This window comes from Passer montanus, unplaced genomic scaffold (genome assembly GCF_014805655.1).
Source record: "Passer montanus isolate IOZ18808 unplaced genomic scaffold, ASM1480565v1 scaffold5, whole genome shotgun sequence".
Classification (NCBI taxonomy): domain Eukaryota; kingdom Metazoa; phylum Chordata; class Aves; order Passeriformes; family Passeridae; genus Passer; species Passer montanus.
Window position 1 is genome coordinate 1,254,888 of NW_024369929.1, and position 14,038 is coordinate 1,268,925.

Here is a 14,038-nt window from a genome sequence, read left to right on the forward strand (position 1 = left end):
ATATATACAAACTGTACTCTTCTTGCCTTTGTACATTTAGGCAAGGAGGGAGAATAAATCTTTTTAAGAGACAATCACAAACCTGTGAGGGTGGCTTTTTCTTGCTGTTCCCCCAAGTCTGGTCCTTTATCCCTAAAGAGTGTGGCCAGTTATTTTTGGGGGTGGGCCAGGGGGTTTCCCCATATTGGGCATCTGAGAAGGCTCCTGGTGCTCATTGACCCCCTGGATCCACCTCTGCCCCAGCACTCGTGGCTCTGGTGGGTGCTGCAGCTGAGCTCAGACCTGGTAATTGGAGGCTGAACCCCTGGGCACCAAGGCCCTGCCCTACACCACGGCCTCAGGGTACAGGAGGTGCTGGAGGCACAGGGCAGGCACAAGGTGGGGTTTGGCTCCTCCAGCTTTGCCATGGAGGTGATCCGTGTGAGGGGCAGCACCCAGGGACATCAGAGCCACCTTCCAGATTTTTCAGAGGGTGTTTTGGAAGGTATTTGGCGATCTGAGAAATGCACATTAGCCCTCCTTTACTTGAGGAGGGCAGGAGAGGATTTGAAATTGTCAGAGAAGCCACATGCAGTGGCACAGCCTCATATTTCCAGCACAACAAAGAGCTCATACCAGTCTCACTCCAGCTCCTGTGACCAGAATCCATGTTCCAGTCAGTTTTACCAGTCAGAAGCAAAGTGGTTCCCATCCCATCAGCTGGGATGTGCCAGCCTGGGGCACCATGGGGTGGCAGCCAGCCCCTGGCACATGCAGGGACACCCAGGAGGCACCCCCCCAGTCCCCAGACAGTCAGGGCAGCTCCAGCTACAAGAAGGGATAAAACTGCACCCTTCTGCAGCCAGCAGCAGCACTCAGCAGTTCAGCCAGGGAACACCCATTCCCCAAGGGCTCCTTTTTCAGAGGACAGCCTGGTTGATTTTAAACTGGGTAGATTTTAAACTGGTAGAGAGGGTCTAATGCCCTGCTGGAGGGAGCAGAGCTCCTTTCCCTCTTGGTTTCATGGAGGTGAAGGAGGGCAAAAGAGACCCAAATTTATGATTATTTATTCACACACACTCATATGCCAGCCCCACTCTCCCTAGCCAAGCACACAAGGTGGATATGGAATGACTCGGGTCCAGCTTCCCAACAGAATCATCCATGAAGGGCAAGAGCACAACAGGAACAATCCCACAAGGAGCCAGGCCAGGAAGAGCTGAGGGCAAGGCCCTGGGGCACATCCCCCTTCCCTGGGGCCTGCCAGACAGAGCCAGCCAGGATACAGGGACAGTGCCACAGGACAGGGACAGGGCTGGGCTGAGCCATGACCCACTGCTGGCACCATGGCCCCTTCCTGGAAAAGCCCCTGGATGGGGGGAATATCCCAGCACCTGCCCCCATACAACCCATTTGTTTGGATACAGCCATTGGTGGTATCTCATGCATTGAGCTTATCCCTGTGGGAAGATGAGTAGGAGCAGAGGTGAGGGCTTGGGGTTCCAGACCCATCCTAGGGTGGATGGTAAAGGCAGGAGCTTTTCTTGGCTCTTTGGACCATCCCAACCATCATGGTGCAGGTCAGGAAACTGCTCCTCCCAAATAAGCAGCCCCAAATGTGTGAAGTCATCTGAATGCCCCTTTTATTGAATGCTGTGATAGTGTAGTGGGAACATGGAACAGGGTTAAGACTGCATAAAACAAAAGCTGGAAGAGCAAGAAGTTTCAAAAAAAAAAGGGGAAAAAAAGGTTAGACCAGTTAAACCAGCATTGGAGTGGAGATGTATGGGGGGTTTAATGTAGTGTTAAAGGATAAACTTGAGTGTCTCCTGCACGTGCCCCACACCAAGCCAGGCTGTTTGTAAGGTCTTGAGTGGGGAATGAAGGGGTTGTGTCCCAGCTGAGCCCACGCTGGGCAGGCAGGAGGCACCAGTGGGGTTCAGAGGAGTCCCGAAGGTGGTACCGACCCCGGGGCTCCCACACCATGCAGCTGCATGGGAAGAGCTCCTATGCCAGTTCATAAACATCTTCCTTTTCCTAATGATGATTACATGTGTGATAGATAGTTCTCTAGGCAACATGTTTCAATGAGAGTCAACTCTGGGGATACACAGCCCAATCTAACAATGAGAAATGCGCTTGCAGTCCAACAGAAGCTCTGCTTCCCTCTCCTCAGGAAAGGAGGTGGTCCTCTCTCCCCTCCACAGCATGTTAGGGTCCCACTGGAGTTCCCCTGTGCAGCTATTCTTCGTCGGAGGAAGAGCTCTGCTCCAGGGGGTACACCATGAACATCACGTCGGGCCGCGACGGGACAGCGGGATGGCCGGGCCGCACGATCTCGAAGCCCAAGAAGCTGAACGTCTTCAGGAGTGGAGCTACCAAAGAGAGGGAGAGCTGTTACCACCAGCAATAATCCTCTTTACCTCTCCCTTGAGCCATCAAAGTGTGTGGGACACCCTCTGTGAGTGCATCCAGAGCGTCCTAAGCAGAGAAGCACAGCCCTCTCCAGCAGATCCCCTGTGAGAAATAGTAATCACTCGTTGTCTGCCTGCACCAGCTGCACATCTGGTGGCATCCCATAGGATTTGTCCTGCCCCATCACCCCTTGAGCACCAAGAGAGGACAGAGAGCAGCAAAGAGGAATCTGCACAGGGACAAGGGACATTTGCTGTCTCCACAAGGAGGTGCTGGAGCTCAGTGGGAACTCCAGACAGCTCTGCACTGCTCGAGATGGGACCCCAGGAAAGCCACTTATGATCTGTGGGAATTCAGAGTGGCACCATGCCTGTGTCACTGAAGCAGTGGCTGCCCTGTGACCTGTGACACTCACCCTGGTGCAGCGTCCCACCCCTATGGCACCCTCAGGCAGTCAGCTCCAGGACTGAGTGACAACGCAGAGGAGCTCCTGAAGATATTTTCTGGCAGCAGTGAATTTCAGCTGCACAGGCAAGGACCCAGGATCTGGACCACTCCAGAACTCCTACAAACAACCCCTGGCATTGGCTGTCCCCTGTCCCCAGCCTCCACAGGGGCCACCTACGCAACCGGTGCTAGTGGTGACATAACAGCCAGGGCTTGATTTGGAAATTATTCCTGGCATGGTAATGAGGGATGATGACATCTTCCTGGGCTCAGCTCAGCTTTACTAAGGCCCTTAATTTTGGAGAAGCCAGGGCAGCTCATGAAGCTGCAGAGTAAAATTAGAATTGGGGCTGGAATTACTCGCTAGGATACAGCCTGACTCTGGTGGGATTTAGAGTGACATGTTCCCAGCCTGGTACATCCCCAGCCCCCTGGGCTCTAATCCCTCACCCAGCACGTCTATCTTTAGACCCTAATGCAGGCCCCAAAGCCATAAGCATCTCGAGCCAGGGCCAGGATTACCTGTAAGCCTGGAAAGGACAGAAGTGCCAGGAGATATTTAAAAAGCTGATGAATTTCAGGGCAACAGGCTCTAAGTGCTTGCTTTCTATCTAATAACTCCTCCCTGGTTTCACCTTCCATGTCACAGCAGCCTGGTGCCAAACAGAGACTTCACTGCTCACTAAAAGGAGAATATTAACTGACACTGGATGAGAAAATCACCCCAAATCATTCAGGAGCAGCATTTTGCACCAGAGTATTTAATGGCAGGGCAGCAAAGCAGATGAATGGAATCTGGTTTGTGCTGGAAGGGATCTTAAAGCTCGTTGAGTTCCACCCCACTGCCACAGGCTGGGACAACTTCCACTGGACCAGGCTGCTCTAAGCCCTATCCAGCAGACCTGCTGGAGAAACCACAACACTCCCTCACCCTTACCCTCCACACAAAACTATTCCTGTAGGAATTATGCACATAACAATCCCTGCACAGGGAGGGTCCCATGGGTCTTGCCCTGGGGTGACCAAGTTCCTTTACAGCTTCAGCAGCACTGTGTGGGATGTCTGGAGTGAACCTGAGCATGGGCCAGCCCTCACCTCGATCTTCTCTGCTTTTTCTGAAGCAGATGAAGACATAGTTGACTTTCATTTTTTCTTCAGCAAACTCCAGCAGTGCTGACAACCTGCCAAGGAGGGAGAAGACAAAAGGACATCAGCTCTGGGAAGTCCTGTCCTGAGGAAGCCTCTGAGCATTATCGAATTATCAACGGTTTGGATGATTTCGGACACAAAGATTGTTTACAGTGCTCTTCCAGTGAACAATGGGTGCTGAAACAATGGGCTTCCTGCCCTGCAGATTCAAGAGCTGTCCTTGCTCCGAGTCAGGATAAGTTCCTGTCCTCACAGCCACAAACACCCTCCCCACCCGTGGTGCTTTGGGACTGAAGCCTTCGTAGTCAGGAAGTGGAATATCACAGCTGCTCCCAGGCCAGGCTGCATTCCCTGGCAATGCACGTGGGGGCTCTGGGAGTTCTGTGCTTTTTGGGAAGGAAAACTGCCCAGAACCGAGCTCGTGGCAGGCAGAAAAGGAGAACAAACCATCCCCAGAGAACATGTGTGCAGGCAAAGCCATTTCCTGAGCTGGATGGCACAGCTGCTGCCCCCTGAATCCTCGCTTCCTGCCTTTCCAGCTGGATTATTTCTGCCACCTCCTGATGGAAGCCGGGCTGCAGTAACCCCTCTGTGAGCCTCCAGGGTGGCACACTGATCAGCTGCTGTCACTTGCAACCACTGGCGCTGCCAGAGCGGTGACAAACAGGCCTTCACTCCACATCTCAGTAACCAGCTGTCAGAGCAGCACAGGAGATTAAATTTGCAAGGGTTCTGTTAATATGTTAATGAACTACTTTAATTATGGCTTCTGGCCTCTTCTCGGCTGTTTCACCCAGCTAAAAATAACCTGACAAAATTGCGCTTTAAGTCACAATGACACTGGCAAATAAATCCCCTCCCAGAAGGAGCCATTCCAGGGAGAGCCCAGAGATTTACGGGCCAACTGGAGAAACTACACAAACATTTATCTGGACTCGGAGTCAAATGAGACAAGTGTGAGACAGCAACAACACTGCCACTTCCTGGAGGTGTCCAGTGATGGGTTTTTCCTTAATTAGCTTGTGTCACTGAGGGATGAAGCCTACTTGGAGATTTAGGAGGAGCTGATTGCTCCGCAGAGGAATCCAGCAAAGCCACATCTACACTGCAGCACAGACCTCTGGCACAGCACTTGGCAGGAAGGAGCTGCTCTGGAAGCCGCATTTACACAAACTTCCCATAGCAGAGCTGTCTGGACAAAACATGACCGGATTCTGCCAAGAGAAAAATCAGAGCTCCTGGCAGAACCCAGCACCAGTGCGGCAGCGCTCCAAGAGCAGATCCACCTACTGAGGAGGAGAGCATCAATAGGATGGAGGGGTTTTTAGTTCCCTCAAAGAGAGGAAAATCTGCCAGGATAGGCTTGCCAAGTGGCCAGAAGAAAAATAAAATTGAAAAATAATAAAATATCAGAGACAATCTAGTTGGCTTTCTGTACCAAAGTAGACGAAGATTCACTCTGCTCATTTATTGCTTGTTTTTCATTAGTGTTGGGACTCAAAAAATGGTAACACATCTGGAATATCACTGGGGAAAAAATATTCCTTTGGAGGACTGCACAGACCAGGGAGTAGAATGTGCACAAACCACAAGCAGAGCTGCTACTGCACAGCCAATTTTCCCCACACACAGCATGGAATCCCAGGATGGTTTGGTTTGGAAGGGACCTTAAAACTCATCTCATTCCAACTCCTGCCATGGGCAGGGACACTTTCCACTAGACCATGTTGCTCCAAGCCCCATTCCGTCTGGCCTGGAACACTTCCAGGGATGAGGTGTCCATCCACAATCACTTATGAAACCAAAGTCCTACCCTCCAGGAGCCATGGCTGCACCGTGGGATCCAGAACTTACCCTTCTTTGCTTCCATCAGCTAATAATCCATCAGGGATTTCCACAAAGAGGCTCTGGTTTGAGAGCACTGCATCCCAGGAGGAGGTCTTCACCTCTGTGACCTTGTACTGGAAGTGGACAATGTGAGGCTTCCCTTCATGCACTGGGACATCTTGGCTAACAGTGATCTTCTCATCCTGGGAAAATGAAAAATGTAAAGTTCCTGATCAGCCAGAGGACAACTGGAGAAAGCAAATGCAAAGCAATGGTCTTAGGGTTTTATTGAGAAGAGGATTATGCTTTTCCCTTCTCCTTTTGCTGGCTCAGGGACACATCACACAGTTCTCAGTCCTCAGAGTGATTTGTAGCCATGTTTTCCTGTTAAGGGAATGCAGTTTTACGTATTGACGTAATATTAAATTTCTGAGCTGAAGACTCCACTCCAGCCACATCTGGTGGTGCTTCATGAACTGCCCTTCCAAGAACACAACTGGACCCAACACCCAACACAGAGCTTCTGCTACCACAGCCCAGCCAGGTTTGGTGCCTCCCCCATCCCCAACACAGCCTTTCTGTTCCAGGAGTGACCACAAACTGCTTTCCCAGATTTTATGGTTTGCCTCCTGGTGTAAGGGAGGAAAACACAGAGCATAGGGAAATTCCAGAGCAGATCTGAAGCTTGTGAGGAGGTCTTCTCCAGAGACCACAAACACACATGTCCTTCCCCAGTCCTGCCCCATGAGGATGCCAAGCATGCAGATTACTTGGGAGCAGCTCAGCAGTTCCTAGAAAACAATTCAGTGGTTAAAGCCCCATTCCTTCAGACAATTCCTGCAGGCACTTGGCTTGCCCAGTAATGATTTCCATGTTTCAGTGCAAAGAGCCCCAGCAAAAGAAGCAGAGTTAACACTGTTACTGCAGTGGAGCTGAACTGTCCCCTGTGCTTGGTGACAGCTCGTGTGTCCCTGTCCCTCACAGGCACCCGGGCAGCTTTGAAGGGCAGAAGCAAAGCAGATACCCAGATCATGAGAGCACCTGGAGAGCCGTGCTCAGCAGGTGGGTGGGCAGTGGTTCACTCCTCTGGGTCATTGGGTGAGCGCTGTCCAGCCTCTGGATATTTTATTTTAACAGGGTGATTAATTCAGCAGCTCCTTACAGGCTCCTCAAGCCACTGCCTCAGTGCTTTAATTCCTCATATCTTAAAATAGATGCCCCTTGGTTTGACTGCTGTATGACAGAGAAGCCTCTGAGGACATTCACACTGGTGACAAAGTAATGCCATGTGCAAACTGGGAGCTGCTTGGCCTCTGAAAGCCGAGCAGAGGAAGTTGCCTTTCATTGAAAGCTCACAAAGCTGAGCTGAAAAACAAGTTTACACTTCACCAGAATAAATATCCTGTAGGAAACAAGTTTATTCATTGAGTTTGAAGGAAGTCTGAGTGGCTGAGTGAACCAAGAAATGCACTGAGAGCTGTTCCAGGCAGGTCAAGCTGTGGCTGTGATGGAGCCAGCAGAGAGGCAGGGCTGAATACAGAGGTTCTTAAAAAAACCAAATCCAAGGGGCTTATGTGTATATCCTCCAGCAGTGACTTCACAGGACCCTTTACAGCTGTTTTTTCAGTGCAGAAAGTGTTTCTGTTCCAGAAAACATCCTTCTCTCCAGAAAAGCTCACAGATCATACTTTTCCCATGCCCACAAAACTAAAACTGGGTGAGGAAGGTAAGGAAAGCAGGCTGGGATTGACACATGGGAGGTGTGCCTTAGAGTGGCAAGACTGGCACTGCCATAGGAAGGGAAAAGCATTCTGAGCCATTGGGCTCAGAACTTCCTTGTCACCAGCAGTTATGTCCAGTGCTCTAAACCCAGTGAGATTGTTCCACTGAACCCCCCTGTGACAGCCCAGGAGCCAAAGGCAGCACTCCACAGGGATTAGCAGAACCAGCTCCCCCGCTTCAGTGGGAATTACATTTACACAGCCCGGCTGGGAGAGCTGACACTTTATTTCTAGGCATCCAAACAGAGATGCTGGGGAAGAGAAAGGCTCTGTGGGCTGCTCCTGTGACGCAGCAGCAGCAGCCCAAAATTCTTTGGAAGCTGCTCAAAGCAAAATCCTGTTTATACAACAAGCGCTCGGTTTTAGTTCACCCTGGAAAAATCCCCACACAAAATCCCCCTGCCATGTTCCTGTGGACAAAAACCCCTGCCACCAGACTGGATTTTACCCAGCTGCCTAAACCCCGGCTCCCCAGCCCTCCAGCTCCATTTCAGCTTCCACTTGGTTTCAATTCACCAAGCACAAGACTTCCCAGCCCTGCTCTGCTGCTCAGATGTCCCAGGAAGGATGGGGGGAGGCCCTGGGGTGCTGGCAGGGTCAGAAGGAAGGATGTTGCAATCCACCCTGGCCAGGTGGCTGCAGAAAGCTGTGGAAGCACCCAGTGCTGCCATGTGCTACACCTGCAGCCTCCTGCCAGCCAGGGCACATCTCAGCTCTGCAGCACCCACACCGGTCACTGTGGCATTCCCAGCTCCAGCAAAGCCCCCTGGATGGAGAGCTGAGCTTGAAGTCTCTTAACACAAAAATTCCAACACTTGCAGAGAGCCCCAGTTTATGGCAGTGGTCTCTGAGTGCTGCATGCAGCAGCAGAGGCAGGTGTGTTCAGAAAGGTCATCCCTTGGAGTGGAACAGCTGTGACACAGCTGGAAAAAGGACAAACTTTCAGATCCAGATGCCTTCCCAGGTCATGCTGTGGCTGCTGGCTGGAAAGCTCAGCTGGTGCAACTACAATACTGCCAGGTCACTGAGGGGGCAGACAGAACCCTGTCACCACTCCAAGGTCTGACACACCCCAAATCCTGGGGTCACTTCTGGGCTCCTCATTCCAGGACAGACAATGAGGGGCTGGAGCATGTCCAGAGAAGGGAACACTGCTGGGGAAGGGGCTGGAGCACAAGTCTGATGAAGAGCTGGGGAGACAGCCTGGAGCAAAGAAGGTTCATGGGGGACCTTCTTGCTCTCTACAACTCCTTGACAGGAGGGTGCAGCCAGGTGGGAGCTGTGTTCTGCTCCCAGGGAACAAGGATGGGATGAGAGGAAATCACCTCAACCATTTCCAGGCCAGAGGAGGTTGGGTATTCGGGAAAATGTTTTCACCAAAAGGACTGTCCAGCCCTGGCAGAGGCTGCCCAGAGAAGTGGAGTCACCACCACTGGAGGGGTTTAAAAGCCCTGTGGATTTGGCACTTGGGGACATGGATTAGTGGTGAACATGGGCAGTGCTGGTGGAACAGCTGGACTCAATGACCTTAGAGGGTTCTTCCACCCAAACTATTCCATGATTCTTTGTTACAAAAAGGGCTGATTTTCTGACAGATTCTGCTAGTTTTGTCCAGCAATAAATCCAGGAGGAATTCCATCCATATTTCTGGGATGCTGCTATCTGGATGATATCCCCCCTGCCTACACACCACTGCCAAAATCTGTGCAAGTTCAGGCTGTACTGGAATCAAACACTCCAAAGTCTCCAAATCATGATTCCTTCCACTTCCTCCTCCATGCTGAGCCCATTTTCTGCCTCTGGGCCTTGCCTGGTGCACACACAAGGCTTGGCAAAGCTGGCTGGCAGGAATTCAGGCTACAGGGTCTCATTTCCCACCCAGAGGGGACTCATTACTTGTCCTCAACCCTCTTGAAGCTATTTTTGTATCTTTCTTCTGTGTCAGGAAGCCCACTGTGCTGCTTCTCTGGAGTTTGTACCCCCCAAACATCTGTGACATTCACCTCAAGCATTAAACTGATGGGACATTGTCATTGGAGGCTCAGAGGTTGGCATTTTGCAAGGGAAGCAGGTGAGGAAAGTGCTGAAAACTCACCAGAGGAAACTCTGAAAGCAACCATGAGGTCTGTGATTCTCTCAGGAACTCCAAGAGGAGACTCTGGGAGCTGTGGCCTGAAAGGGTCTGTATCTTTCCATCAGGTGACGTCTGTGGGCCGCCCACAGGTTAATTAAAAATCAGGTCTAACACCTATGACAACACCCCTGGCTCAACAGCCAAATTTGCAAGGTCAGCATAAATTCAGTCTGCCTCATTTAAATGGAAAAGCAGCCCTTGTCCCAGAAGGGAGACAGATCTGAGCCAAGTCACACAAGTTACTCTACAGGAAGGAGCAGCCAGGTCTCCTCATCTGAAAGGAAAGGTCCCACGGAATGAAGAGGAACACAAAGTGAGACAGCTGCAAGCCTGCAGACACAAACCCTTGCTGATCTTGCCCTGCCTGTGCTCATGTTCTAGAAGCAGCCCTGTCTGGGAGCTGCCTCTCCCATCTGCACCTCAGTTCAGGCAGCTCCCAGGCCCTGACAGCTTCACCTTCCAGACCAGGGTGCAGGAAGGAGCTTATCAACCCCTCCCTTGCTGCATTTCACCTTTCTGCTTCTTGCTTCCTTTCCCTGCCAGCCATTTCAGAAGCCCTTTCACGTTTTGATAATACAGGCTCCACGTACAATAGCTGCAGCAGGCCCCTGGGGACAGGCTAGTGAATGATCTGCTGCACAATGCTCTCTCATTTCTTAATAAACAGGTGATATTTAAGCAGCAGAGATCTGTCTGCAGCTCAGTCCCTGAAAAATTACCTGTTCTCCCACTTACTATCTCAGATTTCTTTGCATTTATTCCCATCAGACTGTGAAAGGACTGAGCACAGCTGTAACACAGGTAGAGGTCAAGGTTTAGATGTTAAATGTGTCTCACCTTATATATCAGAGCTGAAAGAGAAGGATCCCTGCCACCCCCTCGCCCACCGGGGATCTTCGACAGTGGGTGAGGGGCATCAGGAGCACCACAGAGGCCCTGGAACGATGTGCCTGCAGCACTGCAGCTGGGGACAGTTACTCAAAGGTAGGATACTACTGCAAGAAAAACAGAGAGAACACCGTGTTACCTTAGCAGGGATCAGGTTTCGGAGGCTCCAGCTTCTCAAACCTGCAAATCATTTGTATCCTTGCTCCTCCACAGCTCCCAGAGGTCAACAGAGAAACCACCCACTGCCCCAGTGGCACCAGAGCCCAGCGTGTTTTGTTGGGAATGGAGGAGGGGCTCGAGCCAGGAACCCAGAGAGTGCTGAGCAACCTCATGCTAATAAGGGAGGCCTGGAAGGCTGCCAGGAGCAGATGGCTGGGAACACATGACCAGATGAGCACACATTTTCTAGAGGCAAATATCTACAAATAGATCAACAGGGCCCAGGAGGAGAAGGTTTAAGTTTCACATTTTCAAACCCAGGAGAAGTGAAAGGGTTGGTTATCAATATGCTCCACAACATCCATGGCAATATTTTCACACACGTATGAAATGCCATGCAAGCATCCTCCACCCCAATCCTAAAAGTTACAAGTTCATCCCACAGAGCTACTTTGAACAGCAAGAAAACACATTTCCCTTGCAGTTTCCAAGTTTGTTTGGAAGTCCTACACACTGTCCTCCAGAATGGCTTTGGACACAGGCTTTAATACCTGCTCTGGCTTTTAGGAAGCTCATCAAAGCAAATTATTTTACTTCTGGGGCCTTGGTTCCTCTCTCAGCACCACAAGAGCTCTGTGCTGAGGCCCAGCAGTGTTCCTCTAGCACAGGCTACAAAAACAGTCCTTCTCCAGTGCTCCCATTCTGCAACACACCAGCACAAAGCTGTGGAAGCACCACCATAACAACAGTGAGGGGGGTTTCATGAGCACAGAGCGAGGAATGAGGCTGAGGTGGATAAATTCTGCAGCTGTTCTGACAGCCACTGCCTGCCCTGAAACTTCTCCCTTGAAGCGGTTCCCAATGCAGTGTTTTTCCACTCTAATCCCTGTCCACGAGGCAGACAGGCTTAAGTATCCAAACACCAAGTACAGAGCTGTGCTGTCAGAACCACCTCGGGTGCCCAGGAACAGGGAATCAGACTGGGCTGGGCTGGGAGGGACCTTAAAGCCCATCCAGACCCCCTGCCACAGGCAGGGACACCTTCCACTACACCAGGCTGCTCCAAGCCCCATCCAACCCGGCCTTGTAACTTGCCTGTGCCAGCTGCAAACAAACTGCTACAAGTTGGCATTTCTGAGTGCCAAAAACATAACTTACCACAGATCTCTGCTCACCACCTGCCACCAAAACCATCTTTCTACAGGAAACACTAATATTCTTCCTCCACATATTCCCTCCCCCAGCTTTGCTAGACAGGGCACTAGAGCAGCACTCCCATGTCCTAGAGCAGGCACCTCTTGGAGAAAAGGCAGTTTAAACACACCAGGAGATGTCTGGGGGCAAAACAGGGCGCTCTGTGCTCCCCGGTGTGCCTGGGGCTATCAATGGGCCAGTGTGTGCTCAGTAGTAGAGGATGTCGAGAGGATGACAAAGCACTTTGTGCCGTCCCCACCCCCGAAAGCTGTTGGCAGCTTTGTTATTCCCTTCCCTCCTCCCTCTACCCTCCAGCCAACAATGTACTATTGATAGCTCTTTGCAACTTGCGGCCAAGGCATCAAGAAACTGGATAATGAAGTGGAGTTGTGGGAAAAAAAAATAATTTAAAACAGAGAGGCAGCCAAAGACACTTCCCGGTTTCACTTCCTCTGGCACATGCAGAAGTCAAAACACCAGCCCCCTTCAGCTGCTGCCTGCACATCCCTGGCCCAAACCTGCACACCTCCCCCAAAACCAGGGTCCCTGCACACCACCACCCCCTCCACCAAGGACTGGGGTTCTGAAAGAGCACCCTCAGGGAAGAGAGTGTGTGTGGGACACAGATTAAAAGGGCTTTTGCTTTATCCAGCTGTGCTTCAGCTCGCTGGGAAGGAATTCATGCAAACACCCAACAACATCTGATCCCTTCATCCATCCTTGCGCAAACGCCAGCTCTCCCTGAGGTCTGTTGGTAGCCTGAAAGTTAGCGTGCTCCCTTCTGATGTCTGTCCTCCTTGGAGAAGCTGCTTTCCTGCAGCTCGGTTCAAATTAAGATGCATTTAGATCACCAAGGCCTTCCCGTGGAGAAACTCCTCAGTGCAAGCTGCTCGCTGGTGCCCTGCCCAAAGGGGAGCTGGAAGCCGATGTTCAGCTCTCATCCCGCGGTGTAATTTTAACTCGCTAAGCTCCCAGCGATCCCAACCCCGTGCCCTGTCCCTGGGAAGTGCAAAGGGCAGCTCAGCAACTTCAGAACCCCATCATCACTGCTCCTAGGCAGCCCTGGCACACAGAGCCAGGCTGAGAGCACCACCAGGGGCTGCAATCCACACACTTCCTTGTGCTTTGGGGGTTTTATTTGTTTTGAACACTTAGACCAGATGGAAGGACCCACAGAGCTCTCCTGACGTTGGAGAAGTGACTGTTTTGTTTGTTTTCCTTTCTGCCCCTTCCCAAAACAGGCTCTGGAGCTGAATAGCTCCCAAAACAGCTCTGCAGCTGCACCTGAATAATAATTATTAATACTACTAATAACAGCAGTAATAGTAAAAATTATTATTATTATTGCTGGACACATATCCAGGAGCCTGATTTGAGGAGTAAATTGCAAATAAGCATCGGATGAACACAGCTCAAGCATGGCAGCGGGCAAGACCCGAGGCTGCTCCACAGGCATCCTCTGGGCGCTTATCGGCGACAGAGGCGCAGGAAATGACACTCTGGGGACCCCAAACAAGGAACGGACACACAAGACAAATCGGCCAGCTGAGAAAAATACACAGATCCTGCAAGTCCGTGCCTGCTGACACCCAGCCTGCCGGGAAGAGCCACCTTCCTGCAGGCAGAGAGAGGCGCGGGGAGGGAGCGCTGGGACCCCGCCGCGGCCAGGGCCGCACAGCGAGACGGGCCCAGGCCCTGGCGAGCCCCGACCCACCCCCGGGGGCTTCCTCCAGGGGGAGGCATCGCCTCGATGGGGATTTTAAACGCGGAAAGGCGGAGCGGCCTCCCCGCGTCCCGCGGCCTCCCCGCCGCCTCAGCGCCCGCCCGCGCCCCAGGCCCGCCCGCCGCCGCCGCGCTGAGGAGCGCGGGAGGGCGGGGAGCGCGCTGCACACCTGTCCTGGGTGTTTATCATCGTGCGCTCGCTCCGGTGTGCCTGCGGTGGCTGTCGGCGCTGCTGGCGCTGGTGCCCGGCTGTGCCCCGGCTGTCCCCGGCTCCGCTCCGCTCCGCTCGGCGCCGCGCTCCGACTGACCCCGCGGGCCCGCGCGCCGCCACGCCCCCCGCGCC

At 52.2% G+C, this 14,038-nt stretch overlaps 1 protein-coding gene across 1 annotated transcript; it reads right to left on the reverse strand.

Annotated features, from left to right (window-relative positions):
* Positions 1-1,029: 1,029 nt before the first annotated feature.
* On the reverse strand, positions 1,030-14,026 carry OAZ2 (ornithine decarboxylase antizyme 2). Its single transcript, XM_039723342.1, is given in 6 exon segments — positions 1,030-2,354; positions 3,937-4,022; positions 5,845-6,020; positions 10,570-10,650; positions 10,652-10,727; positions 13,866-14,026. Coding segments are annotated over 6 exon segments (573 nt in total). The 5' UTR covers positions 13,886-14,026; the 3' UTR covers positions 1,030-2,220.
* Positions 14,027-14,038: the final 12 nt, after the last annotated feature.